At 46.8% G+C, this 22,471-nt stretch overlaps 2 protein-coding genes across 4 annotated transcripts; one reads left to right on the forward strand and one right to left on the reverse strand.

Annotated features, from left to right (window-relative positions):
* Positions 1–11: 11 nt before the first annotated feature.
* slc39a11 (solute carrier family 39, member 11) lies at positions 12–14,725 on the reverse strand. 3 transcript variants are annotated; one of them, XM_061304358.1, is made up of 10 exons: positions 14,619–14,725; positions 13,966–14,091; positions 13,844–13,882; positions 9,990–10,148; positions 6,396–6,528; positions 3,351–3,509; positions 2,169–2,238; positions 1,455–1,553; positions 1,222–1,380; positions 12–150 (listed from the first exon to the last, which is right to left on the reverse strand). In XM_061304358.1, the coding sequence occupies exons 2-10, from the start codon at positions 14,071–14,073 to the stop codon at positions 147–149; spliced, it is 930 nt and encodes a 309-aa protein (XP_061160342.1). In that variant the 5' UTR covers positions 14,074–14,091; positions 14,619–14,725; the 3' UTR covers positions 12–146. The 3 variants fall into 3 exon arrangements, with proteins under 3 accessions (XP_061160342.1, XP_061160340.1, XP_061160339.1); XM_061304356.1 differs by lacking the exon at positions 12–150 and adding an exon at positions 197–993 and having other exon boundaries at positions 6,417–6,528; XM_061304355.1 differs by lacking the exon at positions 12–150 and adding an exon at positions 197–993.
* A 3,155-nt stretch (positions 14,726–17,880) lies between these two features.
* On the forward strand, positions 17,881–20,214 carry LOC133143238 (somatostatin receptor type 5). Its single transcript, XM_061265081.1, has one exon. The coding sequence runs from the start codon at positions 18,348–18,350 to the stop codon at positions 19,353–19,355; it is 1,008 nt and encodes a 335-aa protein (XP_061121065.1). The 5' UTR covers positions 17,881–18,347; the 3' UTR covers positions 19,356–20,214.
* Positions 20,215–22,471: the final 2,257 nt, after the last annotated feature.

Consider the following 22,471-nt stretch of genomic DNA (forward strand, 5'->3'; position numbering starts at 1 on the left):
AATCACTCCTATGGAAACCGGCTGTTTATTGAAAGAAACGATTCACATGTAAATCGGCATCAACTGTTGGCAATTCTGGCCAGCAGGTGGCAGTAGACGAGCGGAAAAGAAGGCACGACTATTCAACTGGCCTTTTCAACTGGTTTTCATCTGCAGCAGCATCACAGCAGACAGACAGACAGACAGACACAGACAATTGTTGGACGTTAGTTACCCTCCCATTTTAATTGGCATATTTCAGCATACTGTAAAAAAGGGGCTTTACGGCGTGTCTGTAGACTTTTGAAAGAAATAATCAGCTGCTTCTTTTCAGGCCTTCCGCAGAAAAAGGAAGAAAATCCAATAGGTCAGCGAGTTCAAGTCATGCCACCCCCGCCATGAGGTCATCGCAACAAAATCAGAAGCCCAAACTAAAACAAATCAAAGTTGAGATAAATGTCACTTTTAAGACTGGACCATTTCTTGACCCAAAAAGTCCGTTGAAAAAGCTGGACTAGTACGAGCCACTGGAAAAATAGATCTTGATGTATTTGGACAGCCACAGAGGCTTTCTGATTTCGGCAAGTTTGGAGAAGTGGCCATGACACAATCCATTTGTGAGGAGTCCAGACCTACAACCTCGACTTCACAGCAAGATAAAGAATCACCCGGAAGATGCAGACTTGAGAGCTAAATTCACGTCCAAAAGGCAACAATCAATTTGCCTGCTTTTAAAACATAACAAGAGTGTGACGTCCCATTTTGGAGTTCTATGGCAGGCAACGGGTTGCACTGCGGGAGACTAATGATTGACATTTCAACAAAATACCGTCGCTCCCCCTCCTTTGACACTGAGGTCTGGCATGTAATGACGGACGGACAGACGGCCGGCGACGGAGGCTGTTTGTTGACGTGCTCCCGGTCGCCACGGCGATTCAGCCCAGTCCCACGTCTAGCGACATCATCACGATAAAGCCCAAGATTGCCGTCCAGGATGCCAGCTTTCCGTTACCGCTACGGGCGACAAGGGTGGAAAGTGAGTCGTGTCGCTTTTTCCCGCCCGTCGGACCGAATTTGCAAACCGAGTCGGACGGCTGCGCCTCCTCCGTTTTGATTCTTGTCGTTTTGACTCTTCATCTGCCTTTGCTTTGGGTACGCTCGGTCGCTCACGCGTTTCTAATGGGAGAGCCATTGGGACGGACGGACGGCCGGCCGGAATGGCATCCTCCTCAATCGGCTCACCTGACTTGAGCCTCGGGTATGATGTCGTCCACCACCACGTAAACCATGGCCCCGGCGGCAAACGCCAAGGCGTACGGCAGCAGAGGTTCGGCCAACACCACGGCGACGGCGCCCAGCGTTCCGGCGACGGGCTCCACCATGCCGCTGAGCTGGCCGTACCTGCAGATTGCCATGACTCATGATTGACTTTGTCTGAGTGATGGACGCGTGAAGATGGTACAATTTGGTTCTACCAGAAGGCTGTCCACGTGGAGACGCCTGCGCCGCGAAGGGGCAAGCTTACCGCCAGGCCTTCTGGGAAATTCTGGATGCCGATACCAATGGCCAAATTCCTGCAGGGATTAGGACAACGTAGACGAGAGGAGATTTGGTCTCCTACTACAGGATGCCAAAGCGCTTGCTTTTGCCACCGAGCGAGCGAGACGCAGCTGAACAAGCAGCTGAACAAGCACAGAACATCAAGGTCCAGCTGGCAAGATTAGGAAGATGTTTATGGAGAGTTAAGAGAGCTCGGTGCGTGTATTCAGAAGGATACTAGAAAAGAAAGTCGACAAGTGCAGGAGAATTGACGTCACAGAAAGAACGGCGCTTTGCAGTACCACGGCCGTGCACAGGGCGGCGCCAAGAAACAAGTAGACAGCTGGGGATTTTTCTAACAGACTTTTTAACCAAAACCAGTATAGTGAAAACTTGGTGACATAAAAAAAAAAAAGGATGAAAAAAAAGAATCTTTCTTGCACACATCTTAATACAAAAGCAAAAAAAATAAAAAAGTCAAATCAGCCCGATTGAAAAAATACAACTATCATTTTTTGAATGGCTCAGACTAAGAAACGAGCAGAATATTATTTTCATGATGTAACGCTGATTTCTTCCCAGTTAGTTACATTGGTCAACGTTGGCAGAAGTGAGATGTTGCCGACTTGACCCGATTGAAGTGGCCCTACCTGGCACTCTCAAGCGTTGCGGACGAAGTCTTCCCAATGGCCCCAAATCCGACTCCCACAGCCAAGCCCTCTGCACAAACAAGTAGGACATCTTTCCCTTTTAAGCTCATGCCCATTTCCAAAAGTGTAGCAAGGCAAATTATTCAAAGAATCAGACAGCAGGAGGGCAATTTACAAAATGTGCAAATGAGCTAGGAATTATTCAAGCCATGTTCATGGATGGCTTCATCCAGGGGTGTCAAGCTCATTTTTCAAAAGTGAACACCATTTGTAAAGGTTGTATCGACGACGCATCAAGTCCACGCACAGTTTGTCTTTGCGGGCCACATAAAACCATGTGGCCGGCCGGGCCTTGCGGTGTTTGACACCAATGGCTCAATCCATGCTTTGGAGCGAAATGATTTGGATACAGCAATTCCCCCGTTGGCATTGAACCATCTAAACCGACAGGCACATGAGAGAACGGGAAGAAAAAAGAAAGCATAACATATGCCTAATTGGAAGGATAACCCGGGTTCATTTCAGTCGGTCGCTATAGCGGCGGCTGTGGCGGTGTCACCCGCAGGCTGTCAAGTCACCAGCTTCATCAAACGCTGAATGAGGAGCACTAATGCCAAGGAGCCAGCCTTTTTACCTTTTCAGCTCACGGAAGCAATGTGAGCAAGCGAGCGAGCGAGCGAGCGAGCTCAAACGTCAGCGCCCGCCGTGGCATGCGTTGCCTTTTTCCTTTTTTGCTTTGAGTGAGAGGCCCTAAACAGCGACTGGAAGACTTTGACACAGACTTGTTTGGAGTGATTTTCAGTGACTCAAGATGTCACATCGGCAGACTCCAGAGCCTTCCTGACATAACTCCCCCTTTTGTTCCTGCGGTTACCGATGACACATGGGGGGGGCCGCAGCCGGCTGGAAGCGGTCGATAATCTATTTAGGGCATTGGACATTGACGAGGAATGGGACCACCCACCGAGCAAAATGTAGCAAGTTGCTGAACAAATAGCCTCTTAAATGAAGGCAGGCACATGACATTTGTGAAGGGCGCATCCAACAGGATCCAAATTTCACAAGGGACCTCTTTATCATCATCATCTAAGCTTCAGCTTTAGTGAAGTCCGAAGACTAGCATAACTGCAGAGGCAATCGCATAAGAAGCAGTGTCAATGGACAGAAATCACATCTTCCCACCTGGAATGTTGTGGATAGTGATGGCGAGGATGAGGAGAAGGATGCGTCTCCAGCTGCTTCCTGAATGGCTCCTCACTTCCACATGTGTGTTTTCACTTTCTTCATCATTTGAGTTACCCCAATGAGATGCTCTCTTCCGGGGGAATTGAAGGCCCTCCTCTGTTTGGGGAAACAAAAAGAGTATCGTAGAGCAAGCAGGCTCTGATCGGAATAGCACAATGATCCAAATAGATGAGGATGAAACATTGGCAATAACCTGAAATATGAAATAAAGAAAGAAATGTCTTCATGCGGTCATAAGCAGGGGTTTTGGCCAAGCCAACGGAGCACCATTAGAACCAAGAAGCAAGTCCACTGCCGACCACTGCTTTGGTGGAATAGGATTTCATTTGGGATCGACCTATACAGGCTATCTGTCGTCACTTCAAAAATGAGCTGGAAAAGATATCAAGATTTGTTGGAATCAATGTCCGTCCTCCCACCCATGTGAGGCGGTCGCTGCTCCTGCTGCTGCTGCTACTCTTATACTGTGTGTGCCTGAAATCTTTGTAGTTTGAATGATTCATGAAACGATTTTCTCAACATCCATAATGCACGATAATAAACAGCATCTCCTAGCGCTGGCCGATCCATTCTCACTCCGTTGCTTCCAAGGTGTGGCCAACAACAAGCTCAACTTGCAGCTCAAAGTTCCAAATGCAATCCATGCGAGAGAGAGAGAGAGAGAGGTGGGACACGACACGACACGGCACGGCACGGCAGGGCAGGGCACGGAAAGAAGGCCGGCCAGCCAGCCAGCCAGACAACAAATCATATCATATCATATCCTATCAATCCTTCAAAAGCCCTCGGAGAAAGCCTAACCCTGACTGTATTGGCTGGAGTGCCATCCCGACAATCAAAGTAAATGCACAGACATGCGTCCGTCCCTCGCTTTGACTCAAACACTTGACTTGAAATGTTTGCTTTAGTCACGCTGCCAAACAAACTGCAAGCTTTTGTGGGAATCAGTCTGCCCAATCCATCCAAATTGGACAAGCAAGTCGTTTGACTTTCTGCCATCAATCGTTTTCCTTCCCCCATTCATCGATTCCTCCAGAAGAACATGGAGCACAGGGCATGTGAAACTAGGAGGATGGATGGATGCCTTAAGAGTGAGCCAACGTCTCGTCCCAGTGAAGACGGACCTTGTATTGTTCACCACGGGACTGTGGTGGTCCCCCCAAAAAAAACCTTCTCATGCAAACTGTCTAAAACGCCTCTGTGAGCTGAAGAAATAAGATATAGGGGGGAAACTAATGAAACAAACCCTAGTAACGCTACGGTGATAAATACGCAAAGGAGACAAAAGGATCGGGAGATGAGCCAAAGCTGAGCTGAGCTGACTTTCTCATCAACCGTCCAAGAGCAAAGGGGCAAAGGCATCCGTCGCTCGGACGGAGGCATGAAACATCCACAAATTGAAGCAAGGATGGGAACCTCACTCAGCTTGCTCCAGTCCAGGCTGCAACTGAAGGCTCATTTGTTTCACCCTAACCCTTCACCTCAAGTGAATTGTTGAACTCTCCCAATAATGCTGAGCAAAATGGTGGAAAATGACACATCACCTGCTTTGGTGACAGACAGACAGACAGAGACAAATCGACAAGTATTAGAGGAGAGCTAATGGTGCCACTAAATCACCTATACTCCCTCCGTGTGCTTTTCCACCAATGTTGCCAGGCAACGAAGCCGTGAGATACAGTCTATGTACAAAACGGGGAAAGGAAAAAAAAAAAAAAAAAAAGAAGAATTAGGGTTATTCATATGCTGCATTGTCTTGTTCTATAGTAACTCTTTTCAAATGCAGAAGCAAGTCATGCATATTTGGCCATGGCATGTCATTGGATGATGCTGCAGCAGCAGCAGCAGCAGCAGCAGCAGCACTTGGGAAGTTTGATTTGTTGAGTTGTAAAGTCCTATTTGCCCCACAGGAAATGACACATTTCAGGGGCAAACGGTTGGCATCGTAAAAGCCTTATTACTCGGAGGGTCACTCCGGTCAAAGAGGAAAAGTCGTAAAAAGGCAATCCAAGCCATCCACATTCATATACCACACATTGGATAAGAAAATGGCCGCGGATTTGCTTCTTCTTCTGTGATGGCAGAGTTAAGAGGAGAATACTACGAGGTTAGAAATACAGCCAAAGTCAGAAGCGGTGAAATGAGGCGGGCGGGCAGGCGGGCGTCACCCACCCACCCACCAGCCACCATCTCGCCAGAAATCAAACGCAACAAAGAAGCGCTTGAGCAGAAGAAATGGAGGAGTACAAGTTTAGGAAGATTTGAAAGCAATGGAAGAGCGAGAGAAAAAAAAAAAATGGAGCCGTTCATAAACCAAAGCGTACAGAGGAGGCAGTGTTTTGCTTCAGGCATGAATATGTGAATTTATGAAATGATAGTTTGGAAAGCACTCAAATTGATGATGTATGAAGAGCGTCGTGCATGTTATTTGGAACAAAATTCACTCGTGCATTGTTTTCATCTTTCCAGCAACAGAACTAAGCTCATTGTGGGAAGTGCAAGAAGTGATTAAAGGTCATCATGAAGCGGAACAATATGGCATCATTCTGCAGGGCCAAATGGATGACTGGCTTCCCCAAGTGGGTGAACCAAATGGATGCTTGTCGACAATGGGAGCCCTGAGGGTGTGTCTAATGAGCCCTTCTTCTTGTGGATGGCAGCATATATTCTATAGAAGACGCTGAGCTATAAAACACCTCGTCTGTCTACCGCCATTCCAATTGTGTTGACGGCAAAGGGGCTCGATCATCAGCGCTAGCGCTGGCTGGCTGGCTGGCTGGCCTGCCACTTGGCTTGATTTTGCAGGGAGGGAGCTTTCATACAGCAGCCCACCCAGTCGGTACGCAATTCAGAACATGTAGCGGAATTCAAAAGTTACGACGAGATGAAAGGAAAGAAGCCATCACAGAAGCATGCTCGTGACGATGCGGCTTTTTTTTGGGGGGGGGGAAGATGGTGGGTATATGAAGGAATTGGGCTTGCCTGTAAGAAGTCCAGCTCTACCTAACTTGATGGCGGCTTGAGATTCGGAAAATGGAGAAACCTCCTCCTTGTCTTTTCCAATCTTGGATTCCGACGCAAGAGCCAAGGCCATGTTGGGGTCGGCGGACGCACCCTGCGGAGGGGGAGCAAAGTGGACATGAAGGACAAAAGAGCCTCATACATTAGAAAAGCAACATTTCATTTCATCTCCTCTCCAAATTTTTGCAAAACAGCAATCCAATGGAAAAAAAATAAATAATAAAAAATAAAAAGGAGGAACACGCTGTTTCCTTGAGCAAATGATTAGTTACGCGGTCGGTCCTCTTGGTAAGCGACTAAGAGTGACTCAATGGTTACAAACAGTTGACGGCCTTGCAAAAGCTTATGATGACACATGAATGCAACTCAACTGCCTTTCTTCTTTCTTTCCCTGGGTTCAAAGTTACAATACAATGGAAAAGAGGCAATTCAAAGATTGCAAATTGTCATCCGTTTCTCTTTTCGGTACTTTTGATTGAAGAGCCCCACGTGTCATTTTTGGAATCAATCATTTAACATGGCCTCGTCATCGATGACAGACAGCACCGGTCCGCGTGGCGTGGCGTGGGCATGGCAAACGCTAATGCAAATGGCGCCCTCCCTGCCAGGTATTCAAACATGCCACTCTCCTAATTAATGAGCTTTTAAATGGACACAGATGAATTTTGAATGTGCGGCGCAGCACAACGCATTATTATTATATATATATTATATAATATAATGTGTGTGTGTGTAATAGGGTGGAAGTCCCGTTGACATCAATATTGGAGATAATTAGGATGGAGCAGGATCCTGAAAAAAGAAGAAAGAATCATTACAAAGCGCGAGCATGTTTTTGAAGGAAAAGCTTTAAAGACAAATGCGTGAGGCTGAAATAAGCACGTGCAAATGAATTGAGGCAAAGGCACAAAGGCACAAAGGCGGGCGAGGTTAATGAGTGAGATAGCATCTGGAAGAAATCGTTCACTATAAAGCAGCAGCGATTTTGCGCCCCCCCCCCCCCCCTCGCTCACTAGATGAAGGTGGGTTTATTTCTGTTGCGTTATGAGACGTTCCATCAAAAGTCAAGCAATGTTTCTATTGCCAGGGGAAGATGGGAGGCGTGTTGACACTGACAGATGCCCTGACCTGACCTGACCTGAAGAATATTGAAGCGTACACAAATGAGCAGTCAACAGCATTGATGTCAAGACATTAAGAGTCTTTTTCTTTTTGGCTTTCTATTTCTTATGCAATGTCAGGTGATTAGGAGCAAAACATTGATTTGAACTATATGTATATCGGCACCCCAATAATGATGGCGTCTTTGGCTCCAACAGCCATGAAAAGAAAGGTGATTTCCGAATTCTGCATCAAGTTCACGTGTCAATACTAAAAGGTCACGTTTAAAAACGACAGATATTGCGTGCAATCATTTTCAAACGTCTCAAAAAGGAGTTTGACACCCATGTGGCGTGACTAAAAGAGACATGCGGAAGCCCTGCCCAATTTCCATTGTGTCTCTGAAGGCCACCGAGTTTGCACGTTGACATTTCAGACAACAATGATTATTCAACAAAGGCAGACGACAGCCAGCGCGAAAGGAAAAACACAGCGAGCGAGCCAGCTAGCGCCCGCGCGCACACACGCCGTCTTTTGTAAAGTGATATTCAACATGGAGCGTGAGCTCCGTGTCCATGTTGTGAATAAATGAGGTGGAGAAAGACTGCCGGCTGCATGAATCATAGGGAGGCTTATACCGGACGGACTGCCACTACCTGGAAGTTCTGCTCTGCTCTGCTCTGCTCTGCTCTGCTGTGCTGTCTTAAGTAGCGTGACAAAAGTGTGTCTTTAAATGGAAGCATTCATGCTGTGGGACAGGAAGTCCCGAGCATTGATTGTATCAATTTGCTGCTCCGGCTGTTAATTGGACCGCAAGCGTGACATCAATCATGTGCAAAGATTGCACAAAACCTCCTCTTGTGACACAGCGTCAACTTTGAGCCTGAGTAACCATGGCCAAATATTGAATTTGCTCACACTGGAATAAAACAAGTCAGACGCAACGCAGCAAGCACTGCTCGCTCATTGGTCATTCTGTGCAGTTGGCCAAATGACATCATGCTCCATTTGGTGAGCAAAGTTCTTGTCGGGTGAAATGCAAAGGACAGCGATGCATGAAAATAATTTGAATTTTCTGTACGGCAGGAGACGGACAAGGAAGAGGGAGGTACGACAAAGTGCAGCTAAGCGGAAGTCATCAACCAATCGATCCATCCATCCATCCATCCATCACGCCCTCCCTCACCTTTTCACCCCCAACTCCTAAGCTTATGGACGATGGCTCTTTTTCTCCTTCCTCCTTTTCATCCGTCTTTGGTGTTTATGGAGGAAGTGTTAAAAAAGAGGCCACCAGCAGCTGTCCAAACACCAATTGCCCCCCCCCCCCCCCCCCAATGATTTCATGCTTGCTATTAGCGCAGCTCAACGTTGCCCTTACAGTCACCATGGAAGCAGATCAAGAAAGGGCAGACGGAAGAGAAAAAGAAGAATACCGAGAGGACTGCGCCTCATGATGTGACGAGGAGAAAGCATCCGTCAAGAAGAGTTCCTATGAGTCTATGGCGGCAGAAAGCCATTTACTAAGAAGCAACTCCAAGCAAGCAAATCTCAAGAAAAGCCCCCATTTCTATTCAATGCCATCCATTGGGAGTCCACACAATAGAGTTGCATTCAGTTCCATCTGCAATTTGCTTCAAGCCTAAGCAGCTCCCACGTAGCGCGCGGCTCCTCGTTCCTTCTACACACACACACACACTCCATCGTTCAACTAACAGCATGCCACCGACGGCTCTTGATCCATTCAATGGCCGGTGTCAATGACATTGGACGGAACATAATTCGGAAATTGGAAAACGACGTGCGGCCGGCCTGCTTGGCTGCAGGTGAATCTGAAGGTTATCAATGAGACTTTCTGGGAGCGGAGGAACCCATTTCAAAGTATCCAAACGACCAGAGGGCTCATTTGTGGTAGCGCCTGCAAGTGCGTGTCAAAACAAAGGAAGAAAGAAAGAACGAGAGAGAGAGAGAAGTAAGCATACATAGCGAGGGAGGGCAAGAATGGTTCTGCAGTGTATAAGCAATGGGATTTTCCTCCGCCAGCCAGCCAGTGTAAAGCGTTTGCGTGTGCTGTGTGGACGCGAGTGTACGTCATATTTCATAAAAGTGCGTGACAAGTGACGTGTCAGACACTCCTTCGTATACAATTTGTGTCATTGCTTGTGTCCTAATGTGACGGAGCAGAGAAGCTCAAGGCAACAGCTGTTCTCCGCTACATGCGCATTTGTCATTTTGGGGAAGCCCGCTCTTGAGCAGAAGCTCCACTCTGAAATTCAAAAACAATACTGGTTTGGAAACAAGTCAATCCAAAGATTCTTTTCAAGGAGACACTTTTATGAAAAGAGGTCTTTTTTTTATAATAATAAGAAATCGATTTGCAGTACTTTACTGTAGTTTTATTTGAAGCTAAACTCAGTCAGTCCATGCATCACTTATGAGAGGAGATGAGATTCTTACCAAGAAGGGCAAGGCCACATCGGCCAAGTAAACAAAAGCCGCCCCGAGTGCGAAGCCAACGGCCACGGGCAGGAAAGCAAATGAGCCGTACTTCCCAGAATCCTCGGCCATGTCGATTGCCGGCGCCAGCAATGACCAATAGGAGGCGGCCAACATCACCTGGGCAATGACAAAAAAGGTCAAGTCAAAAGAATTCAAGTTTTGGGGTTTCTTTCTTTCTTTGTTTTGCCACCAATCACGGATGGGCCTGCATGGTGAGCATTGCGCAATCCATCTTGCATCCGTGTCTCTCCGTCTCTCCTCCAAGCGTACGTACGGATGACGGTAGCATGTGATGCCAATCGTTTCCAACAGCAATGGATAGATAGAGAACAAAATGGGGTCACTGCACTTCATCTTGACCTGGAAGCAGTCAAGCTGGACGTACCTACCGTCGGTTCTCTTTGCACCTTTCGTCTGAAGTGGATGTCCACCCACGCAGTCATTTATTCCCAATAGCTTGGTGTTGTACAAATACTTTTTTCACTTCAACTGTTCCATCTTTCTTTCTTCTCAAGCTCAAAGAGTCAATGGCAAAAGTGACTCCATTATTGAATTCTACTTGGCTATCTTTTCAAGTATGCATCTATTGCAATGTGCACGCTCCCTAACCTTGAACAGGAGAACAAAGATTGATTTGTGCTCACTCAGTTGTAGAAGTTGGACTTAATTCCTCGATAAGCAAGTTGGTTCGAATCGAAACGAACGGTCGACAGACAGAGAAGAAGCACTCGGACAAGGGGCAATTCAATTGATGGATTCAACCAAATGACAACATATTGCTGGGTTGTTGTTTTTTTTAGCTCAACTCTGAAGTGGCAATTCATTCAGTCAAACGTTCTCTCAGAAGACAATTTGCTTTCCTTCCCTGCTTATCTTGAACTACCACGAGACTTAATGTTTCCCGTATCCCCTGAGGAGTCCGTAAGAACACATTCGATTCCGATCCAGTCCGCCCTACAATATATGTTGAAGAAAGACGAAGAAAAGAAAAAGGTACGAATGATATCTGATGTCTGGAAATGGTGGAAATTGACTATCATAGAATTCCTAAATCCATCTCTTGAACTAGAACACATAGATAAAAGAGCCAGGCCACTTACCAATTGCCTAGCGTGTTCAGGGGGACAGAACACGTCTCTCTCTCTCTCTCGCTCTCTCGCTCTTACGCAACATGAAGTGACATAAAGCGATATGCCACCATGGGCAACGCAGGTTGATTAAACACATTTATTAGCTTAAGTCGAGTTGTAGGCGGAGAGTGCGAGAGGCCAGGGAATGCAATACTTTGCCACAACATCAATGCGACTGCTCAACGGAATCCAAACTGGCGTGATTTCAATATGCATGTGACATCCTAAAAGAAGAAAAGGCAAGGGCCTTGCCATAATAATGGTTATTCACCACAGTTGAGTTTGTCACTTTGAATAAATCCCGCCACTCTCTTTCAAATGTGATGAGACTTCATATTCTTCCGACATACATGGATGTGTATCGAACATCTTCAAAGATGTCATCAGAAGTGGTCATTATCCGGTTCATTAAGATTTGACTAAGAGCTACTCTCTGAACGTCATTATCATTCAATTACCGGTAATCAGGGCCGATATTCAAAAATCAGGATAATTACTGCACATCAGATCCAGAGGGAGCAATTGCAATCCGAGATTCTCCACAACACACTCTTTGAAGAGGTTCCATGCAAATGACATCATCTCTGGAGGGAAACCTCAAGCGACCGACCAGTCGCGGCCTTGACAGGAACTAAACCAGGGGTGGGCAAACTACGGCCCGCGGGCCACATCCGGCCCACGGGACCATTTAATCCGGCCCGCCAACCCTGAACAAATTGTATTATTAAACTTTTTTTTTTTGGTCATTTTGCCTGCAATGACTGCGTCTTCCCAGTAGATGGCGAAGCGCTCGCCTGCGCATTTACTACCGGAAGCCGTGTCAGAAAGCTCGGTGCACACTCACAAGTGCGTGTACGTACTCAGTAGTACGGACTTGGCGCACTCTCGCTCTATTCGTATCAGTCCCGAATTTAGAGCGTGGGCTTTGACGACGCATTCTTATAATTCGTGTGCTGAGCTTTCAGATGCAGTTTTGCGCTAAAGCCACCCACAAACCTTCCCCTGGAATCCTTCCATTAAAATGAGTGGCCCGAAAAAAAGAAGTGAGTGCCGAATGTTAAAAAAGAGTGGCCAATTTGGCTCGACGTACGCGACGTGACGTTCAGCCACATCAACATCAACCCGTCACAGATCAAGGTAAACGGACCAACACCTCGGATCTCGCCTAAGAATTGCCACAACAAATTTTACTCCAGACTATGACGCACTAGCAAAAAAGGGAGACCAACAACACTGTTCCCACTGAAAATGAACGGGAGGCTCTCAAGTTTATTGTAAAAAAATGCATTTTGAATATGATTTGTACACATAGCAGGGATTGAAACTAGCGACCATTCTCATTTTCAAACAATGCAGGATGCTCAAGGACATTGATGCACCACCTATTTGCGACTAATCTTAACCTGTAAAGTTCTTAAGGCTTACTTTAAGGAAGTGTTTCCCGTTTCCTCACCTCTGTTACCAGGTGTTTGCGAGTTAAAACTCTGCTCTGATTTTCAGATACCCCTCACCGTGTTGCTGTTTTGATTACTTTATTTGGATGTATGCTTTCACCGATTCTTCAAGATGATATATTTGGTCAGAATGTTTGCCGTTTGATGTGATCTCATAAGATAAACATTAATCTGACCTGCAGGCACTGAAGTGATGGAGATTGTTATTCATAATAACAGTGTCGTATTTTACGAGAATCACTGATAGCAGTGTTTTAGTGAATTATTATTTTTTTAATGCTGTTAATAAATGCATTTGTTTTCAAAAAACTTGTTTGGAATATCCATGCTTTACTACCTACTAAAGGCCAAGATCTTTTATGCAATGACCTTTACAGGTCGCTTATATGACTTCACACAACGCCTACGTCCATCTGCTCTTGGTCCGGCCCTCCGGTCCAAATTTAGAACCCAGTTCGGCCCGCGAGTCAAAAAGTTTGCCCACCCCTGAACTAAACAGATACTTGTTGGAAAGAACAGCAACAATTGTGGAGGGGCAAAAGATCTTTTGGGAAATAGACGACATTTGGACAACATTCACTTGCTTGTCTTCATTTCACACTTCATGAGTAAGCAAGCCCTGCAGTGAGATCACATTTAATGACTGAGCGAGCAAGCAAGCCCTGTAACGATTAGTCGTTGTATACAAAGCAATTCAAAAGTCATTTTCCCTTTTTCACCCATCACCGACCGCTCTTACAATGAACGACCTGTCACAAATGCATGACTGAGCGAACCCGATGAACGACGCAACATCTGCCGAGGTGCCCTCGCGGTTACGGGGACCGACTCGGCACCATTGCTCTTTAGCTGGGAAAAGGTCACCGTTGGTTTCACGATGTCTGCAGAGAAAATATAAGAAGCACAAAGCTTCAAATATTTCCTCTGCTCTCGTTAAATGGGACCAAAGGGCTTGAAACGGAGCAGCGCACCAATATTAGCCTGGCTCTTCTACTTCATATGCTAATCATAGTTGCATTCTGACTTCATTAAACAATTATGTGGTCATTATACCGTGGTTTATATTAATGACTTGAATTATTCTAGTTCACATTTTGATTTATTCTAAATAGGAAATTCCTGCACATAGAGTTCTGAAGTTCAAAGACAGAGTGGAAAACTGGTTTATGAAGCCATATTTGAAGCTTCATTTTCCCACCAATATTGAAGAGAAGAGAAGGCCACTCACCCCTGCTGCAAATCCTAAACTTGCATCCAAGACGTGCTTCTGTACAAGGCAGAGGAGTGGCATTGAAATCAAGTTCATTCGCAGAAAGGGCTTCCTTCCTTCCTTCCTTCCACTGAACAAACCTGTCGAGCGGGGAAAACAAACACCATGGCAGCCCCGGCAGCCGTTAGAGCCCAGGTCAGAAGAGTCCCCATCAGCGCCTGGGCCACAGGGGAGTAGCCTTCAATCATTGTGCCGGCCGGCCGCACCTGCACCCGGACGCAAAAAGGGCATGAATTGAAAGCAGGCAAAGCAACTTTTCAGACTTCAGCACTGACCTGGGAAGATGTCAGCCCCTTAAGTCAACACAGCACAACTAAAGGCTGTCGAAGCAACCCTGTTTGCCTTATTTGTTCATTTGCATTTGCGTGACTCCGAAAAGCACAAGTGTCAAATATGCAGAGGCTATTCTATCTGCACATTTCTTTCAGTAGCTTGCACACTACGTCTAGGTCTTTCGTTCATACTCTTGCAAAGTAAACAACACGTACGCTTTAACACTGCAGTCCTTTGCAAATGCATAGAATGCCTGGCTTAATAAGTAACCTATTTTTTGCTTTTTCAACGTGGCTCCTGGCTAGTAAGTCAACTTGTACACAGCGTTACCGCATATAGTTTCAACGGTCACAACTCGACTTCCTCATACTATTCCTATTAGGTCTTCATTCCGAAACGCATGCAATAGCTGCTTTTTCTTTGTTTTTGTCTTAAAAACATCTAGATGACCATATCTCACCTCCTGGCCTCCGATTTGACTTGATCTCCCCTGTACTGTATTCACTTCCTACTTCCCGGTACACGTGTCTACGACGATTTAGCCCCGCCTTTTAATGCATTTGATTCGCCAGATGCATGTGACGTCATCGCTAACGATCTCACCATTTTTAAAGGGAAAGCGACACTGACGGAGTCACCACATCGACGGATGGAGGGATGGATGGATGGATGGAGGGAGGGATGGATGGATGGATGTAAATGAAGTGCTTTCTATGTAAGCTCTGCTTTATCCAACCCCAGTTTAAATTGACCACTTGACTGAGTGAGATGTGTTCACCACGATCACAAAGTCAGATGCATTTTGGTGCCATCACAAAGTCGAGAAGTGCGTCTTTGCACAAAACAGTATATATTTAAATATGTTTTATTTTTATTATTTGTTTGTTATTAGTGTGATGCTTGGGAGCTTAAGATCAGGGGATGCTTTGAGAGGAATTGTCCATTTTTGTCCACGTGAAGCCCTTTGAGACTGCTTGTGATTTAGGGCTATACAAATCAACTTGACTTGACATGCAAAGCTGACGAGACATAAATCAACATTTCTTGCAGTGTGCCTTGGTCTTCATCATTTCATTTGTTCTGTAGATTGTCTGTTTGGAACATAGTTCATAAAGTGCAATGTCAATGTTTACCTTTTAATGGGGGATGGATGACTCCACAAGGAGCTAGCAAACCTCTTGTGTTTCCTTTACTGCAGTCACACACGCAACATAGTGAATTTTGGTTTGGCATCGTCTTGAAGCAAACACATTTCTCCTTCAGTCAACTATTGGAGTAAAATAAAAACAATGGTTATTCGTGGTAATTTCATCGAATTGCGTGAGGATAAGAAGGAAGACGTTGTTCCTCTCTGTCGGATATTGCATTATCAATCTTCTGGGAGACAAAACGAGATGTCTGTAGTTGTTGGGGGATGCCAGGTGCATCATGAGACAAAACTGCATGTCTCCCTCCTTTCATTGCATTAGATGCCTTCTCTATTTCTCCTACAGGTTTCAAATGTTCCCCTTGGTTACATATTGCAGGAAAATGGCATTAGCCAGTCAATTCGATTGGGCAAAACACAAGATGGACTTTTGTGTGGATGCTTTTTGCACATTCGCCAAGAAAGCAAACAATGAAAAGCACCAAAGATGAAGTTGGCTTTGAGAAAAGAGGAGTATGTCCAGTAGGAGACCTTTGAGAGGGTGGGACTGGGCGTGTTGGAAGCTTAATCAAGCCCTGCGCTTTTTATCCGCCTGTCGTCTTTCACACAGAGCCCAGCCAAGCGCGACGTTGCTGCCTGCGTCTTTGTGTTATATCAGACGCTGACGCAGATTCCCCGCCACCTTCTTAATGAGACGCATTGCAACGTCACTGCCTGCATCATCCGCCACGGAACGGCCTATCAAATACTTGTCTGGCGACAACTAGTGTTTTCCCATACAAAAGAGAGCTGGAGAAGTCCATCTCGCCTGTTGACCTTCCCCAGATCGCCTGCCACTTCTACTGAATGCTCATTTGGCCTTGACAAATGAGCTCATCTGTCATTTTAGGCGTTGAAAGTCGGAAATGGTGACGACTCCAGAATTGAGAACTAGTACTGTCATGTAGAAAAAGTTGTATTCTTTGCTGCTATCTCCAAAAGGCTGCTTTTCCATCTCTTTCCACATAGAAACACACGTATTGCATTCATGATTGACTCATCTGTTTAGGATTCCGAGATGTCGCAACAATGGAAAGCAGGGGAGGGAGGGAGGGAGGGAGGGAGGGAGGGAGGGAAGAAGCAAGGAAGCAAGGAAGCAAGGAAGGAAGGAAGGAAGGAAGGAAGGAAGGAAGGAAGGAAGGAAGGAAGGAAGGAAGGAAGGAAGGAAGAAAGCAAGGAAGAAAGCAAGGAAGAAAGCAAGGAAGAAAGCAAGGAAGAAAGCAAGGAAGGAAGGAAGGAAGGAAGGAAGAAAGCAAGGAAGAAAGCAAGGAAGAAAGCAAGGAAGAAAGCAAGGAAGGAAGCAAGGAAGCAAGGAAGGAAGGAAGCAAGGAAGGAAGGAAGCAAGGAAGAAAGCAAGGAAGAAAGCAAGGAAGAAAGCAAAGAAGAAAGCAAGGAAGAAAGCAAGGAAGGAAGCAAGGAAGGAAGGAAGGAAGGAAGAAAGCAAGGAAGAAAGCAAGGAAGAAAGCAAGGAAGAAAGCAAGGAAGAAAGCAAGGAAGAAAGCAAGGAAGCAAGGAAGCAAGGAAGCAAGGAAGAAAGCAAGGAAGAAAGCAAGGAAGAAAGCAAGGAAGAAAGCAAGGAAGAAAGCAAGGAAGAAAGCAAGGAAGCAAGGAAGCAAGGAAGCAAGGAAGCAAGGAGGGAAGGAAGGAAGGAAGGAAGCAAGGAAGGAAGGAAGGAAGGAAGGAAGGAAGGAAGGAAGGAAGGAAGGAAGGAAGGAAGGAAGGAAGGAAGGAAGGAAGGAAGGAAGGAAGGAAGGAAGGAAGGAAGGAAGGAAGGAAGGAAGGAAGGAAGGAAGGAAGGAAGGAAGGAAGGAAGGAAGGAAGGAAGGATTTTGCTCCTTTGATGAATAATACTTTAAGACTTGATCTTAGCGTTTGCTTCTTAGCGGCAGACTGTTGTAAAAGTGAATGCCAAAATGACAGCAAAGTGAAATATTGCCCGTGAAATACGAAGCAAGCCCGCCCCACGGATGATTAATGGAGGGATGTAGAGGTGGGCCATGTTGCATGCATGAAGTGTTGGCGGCAGAGCCACAGCCTAATCAGCATCCCCCCCCCCCCCCTGGGCCCCCTGGAACGTGCTGCCGGAATGGAAATATTCCCCCATAAATCTTGTGATGAATGAGCCCCGAGACAATTGAGAGAAGTGTTAAGTATTTTTGGAATGGCATCACATTCTCATTCTGGATAAACACTTACGGCATGGGAAATAACGGTGGACTTGAAAGGGGCTGGACAGCTATTCCAGCTATGCGTGTCAGAGTGGCAACAGGATGGAGGTCATCGCTCATCCGTGGTCCTGAAGCGTCTTGTGCCTGAGCCTTGACTTCCTCTGCTTGTGCCATCCTGCTGCATTTTCCAACACCCCAAGCAAAACACAATCCCATGTCAAATGTCGCAACAACACAATCCTGAGAAAACAGACGTGCGTGCGTGTGTGGGGGGGGATTTGTATGACCCCCTGGCTTGAGGGGTGAAGAAGAAGGGAGGCTATGTGTGAAGTCAACAGAAGCGGAGGGAGGGGAGGGGAGGGGAGGGGAGGAGAGGGGGAAAGTTATGAAAACAAGTGGATGGGAGCAGATTGGCTTTACCTTGGAAACAAGCAGAGAACCTTTGACTTTGACTCAGGAGGGGCGTCAGCCAAGCTGGACTATCACAGCCAGCCTCTGGAGACTGATGAACTAGGGGGTGGTGGACTTCCAGGCACACACCAGCCAGCCAGCCAGCCAGCCAGCCAGCCAGCACTCGCTCGCTCGCTCGTCACACACCGCGGGGGGAAGCTATGTAAAAAGGGCTCCCAGGGAGAAAGAATCCGTGGCGTTCACTTCAAGGGCGTTTGTCGACGCCGCAAAGGCCCGCCCATGGGTGCCGGAGAGGACAATCGACTTTAAAAGCAAAGCATCGAGCGCTTGAAGAGTGGCCAAAATTCTTCTTTTCTTTTCACCTTCCCACCGAGTGTGGTGTCGTTTGAGAAGCCAGTCAAACAGTCGTGTTTTGGGGGGCAGAATGGACGTGGATCTGGACAACTGGACTTTTGCGGATGAACACTTTGACTTCAAGGAGCACGTGGACGGCTTGGGCGTCCTCGTGGCCGTCCTCTACCTCGCCGTGTGCGCGGTGGGACTCGCCGGGAACTCTCTGGTCATGGCGGCCGTTTTGAAAGTGGACAAAATGTCATCGGCCACCACGGTGTATATTTTCAACCTGGCGCTGGCCGACGGACTCTTCATGGTGGGGCTCCCGTTCATCGCCAGCCAGAACTTGCTGAAGCGTTGGTGGTTCGGCGACGCGGCCTGCAAAGCCGTCATGGTGTTGGACGGCATCAACCAGTTCACCAGCGTCTTCTGTCTGACGGCCATGAGCGTGGACCGTTATATGGCGCTGGCCGAGCCGCTGAGGTTCGCCTCCTGGAGGACGCCGCGCTGCGCCAAGGTGGTTTCGGCCTTCCTCTGGCTTTTTTCCATCCTGACCATCCTTCCCATGGCGCTTCACTTCTCGGCCGACGGAGGCCAGTGCGTGCCCGACCTGCTTTCGGAAATGTGGTGGCTGGGCGTCCTGTCTTACACCTTTGTCTTGGGTTTCGCCTTGCCCTTTGTCATCATGACCTCCTCCTACACGGCGTTGCTGCTCACCCTCAGGCGGCGGCGGCGCCGGCAGCGGCAACGACTCCAATCTAGCGAGAGCCAGCGTCCGGAGCGGCAGCTCACCAGAATGGTGGTGGCCGTGGTGGCGGTGTTTGGTGTTTGCTGGCTGCCGTTTTACACCGTCAACTTCTGCTCCACGTTTCACGCCAACCCCACCTTGGCCCGGGTCTTTGAGTTGTCGGTTTTGCTGTCGTACTCGTGGAGCTGCGCCAACCCCATCCTCTACGCCTGCTTCTCGGACACCTTCAGGAGGCACTTCCGGGCGCTCCTGTGTTCAGCCGCCGCCGCCGCCAAGTCTTCAAGCAGCGTGCCGTGCGACACCGAGCAGCGGTATGTGACAGGAGTGCAGGATGTCACCATTGTGGCATAGAGAGAGCAAGAGGAACAGAGATGATTTGCTTGTTCATTTGATTTGTTGCCAAGTTTTAAATGGTGTTAACATGTCTGACCGACCGACCAGCGGTATGATTTCTCTCTGGAGTGGTCACCGCTACAGATAGCACGATGCGGCAAAACAAGAACAGATCCGTTTTGAAATAAACCTTCATATCACAAATAGGAATTGTAGGGCTTGGCTTACACAGCAAAAGAATCAGCAGGATGTACATATGATTGGAATATTTCTATTCACGTATATTTCACTACAATTGAGCAGCATACGTCAAACTGCGTCCCAATTTGACTTTGAGGAATTCCTAAGCCTTTTATCTGTATACCTAATGCCTCCCTCCCTCCCTCCCTCCCTCCCTCCCTCGAGCGCCGTTGAACTTGTATAATATAGACTTGCTAAAAATTCTTCTGATGATTCCATCCACCGGGGGCAGCGCTTTGGGCTACGTCTGGTGTAATGCTGCATTTTTGGCCCACAGCCGGTTGTGTGAACAAATGAATGTGACCTAGTTGCTCGACGCTAAAGCGGAGTGGACAAGTGGGACTCGTCTCGCATACGTTCCGCACGCACGCACGTCTCATTGGGACAAACAAAGTGACATATCCATTCATACGTTTTAGCCAAAGCATGTAGGTCATGAAAAGAACGAATGAAAAGAAATGTGCGTGGCAATCTGTAGCAATCCAATGATGAGACTGTTGTAAGAATGTTTGCTGTGGCTATCTGATGAAATTTGATTTAGATGTGAAGAAATATATGTGGGATATTGATTGCTTTTCCTGCCTGCCATTGTGTTTTTAAATGTTCTGTAAGTAAAGATTGTTTCTTGTAAAGCAAACGTCCGTCCGTCTGTCTGTCTGCCTGCGTGGCTGCCTGCGTGGCTGCCTGCCTGCCTGCCTGCCTGGCTGCCTGCCTGTCTATCGGTCTGTCAGTCAAGGTCAAAGGTCAAACAAAAGAAAAAGAGCAAAGGCAAGATTACAAGTCAGTTTGATTTCATCAAGTGGTTGCATGCAATCCAACACACCTTTTTTTTTTTTTTTTTGTCATTTTAAATCTGAATTCAAAAGCATTGGGTATAAATGAAGGAAACCTTTCTCCCCATAGTAAGCCAATCAATCTGTTACCATGAAAAAAGAGCTTTTGGACGGAATAGATTGAAGTATAATTAAACGGCATGCCCAAAGAGAAAGACTTCATTCGCCTCTGACACGGTTAGTCGACTCACGGTCACTAGCCGAAGGCAAAACGTGTACCTTCATCGTGTTGTCATAAATATTCATGCATGATGTAATCGCATCATTGGGCTGGAAGAAAAGCCTCCACATACAGTCAGGCGTTGGCGGAAATGCTACTACCACAAAGTGTGTGTGGTCCGCCAGCACCGCCACCACGTGCTTGCCACATTCCACCACTCCTATCACTCCTCAAAAGTGACAGACTAAAGTCAAAGGTAAAGCTACGTAGTAGCTTTGGCCCTCTGACAGGATGAGTGAGCGAGTGAGCGAGTGAGCGAGTGAGCGAGTGAGCGAGCGGCTCTCGCATTGACATTCCCTCAAGTGGAAAAAGTGTGAGCTGAGAGCCACTCGGTGCAGCGCTGCTCATTCTTTCGTGGCGTCAAGAAACCTTGCTTTCGCATCTCGACGTCTTAAAGAGCATGAAGAGACGAAAAAAAACATCCCCTGATCCACAATACATCCGTTTTTCCATGATCAATCCCGTCACAAACTCTGGCAAGTGGAAGTGACGGTTCATTCGATTCCACCAAAATGCCTCTGAGCTTACAATGCCCTTCACTCCTGCTCAGCAAACAAACAAACCCGATAGACTTTGATCATCTGTTGTTATCTTTCCCAAGTGTGAATTGCTTCTTTTGGCAATCAGAAGAGGCACAAAGATGACCGAGCAGGCCAGACGTGCGGCTGTCTTTTTATACGACTGCAGATGGGCGGGAACCAACCAACCAACGGGATTCCAAATAATGACCTAGATGTCCTGTCAGACAAACAAAAGGACATCCATCACTGAATGTGAGGATTCGATGAATCAATCCAGAAATCATGGCAACATTCAACACTCACTGGTGAAAACTGACTGACTAGCGGCCAACAAAGTTGAGTCAACCAGGTGAAAAAAGAGAGAAAAAGAAAGAAAGAAAAAGCACATCACGGTGTTTTGTGCTCCTTGGATTAAACATCCGGGACGGGAGCCGTGATGTATTGCCCCGCTGCGGAGCTTCCAACGCGTCGACCGGACCCTATTTACGGCTATGGATTCCGTCGTGGCTGTATTCTGCGCACGCTTTGGGGAAGAAGAACCTGGTGGGTGGAATGGATCCCAGTGGCTCCTCCCTCAATCAAGAAAATTGATGAGGCGCATGACATAGTAAAATGGGCGCATCTAGTAGCGCATAGAAATGTCTTTAGTTGCCCATCACGTGATTAGCGAGCGAGCGGCACAGCGTTAAAGGTCATGATCCTCGAGCGTTGAGCCTTTCCTCCAGTTGGTGGTTCAATCTCCTCCTCCCTTTCTTTTCTTCCCAAACCCTAACCCAAACAAAATCAACATTCCCATTGTGCAATGTGCCGCCGCCGCCGCCGCCGCCGACAGCTGGCCCCATCATAACATTTCAAAGGTCTGGCTCGCCGTTGTATTGTTATAGAGGAGGAGGAGGAGGATAAATGAGAATGCCTGGACGAAGACTCCAGTTCATCATTTGTAATTGGATTGCTTTATGGGAAAGATCTTTTTGTCTTTATGTACGTGACCATAAAACACGACTTCAAATTGGATTGTGTAAATGCTACTGCTGCAACATTCAAATAGCTGTAAAAACAACAACAACATCATTAATCAATACAATCAAGCTGAGGGGGAATTTCCACTATACTGTATTATTATTATTATTAGTCTGGGGTTGTGTCGAGTTCATGCTGTATACGGAAAAGCTAATCCGGCGGATGTTTATTTTAGCCAATGTGTTTCACAAAAAAAAAAAAAGTCCCAAAGAATTTATTCTCATTACAATTTAGACTCACTTTGTAATTTGTGTACCCAAAGCATCATGTGAGGAAAAGGCTGAGTCAGTCTAATGATTT

The sequence above is a fragment of the Syngnathus typhle genome, linkage group LG18, assembly GCF_033458585.1.
Source record: "Syngnathus typhle isolate RoL2023-S1 ecotype Sweden linkage group LG18, RoL_Styp_1.0, whole genome shotgun sequence".
NCBI lineage: Eukaryota > Metazoa > Chordata > Actinopteri > Syngnathiformes > Syngnathidae > Syngnathus > Syngnathus typhle.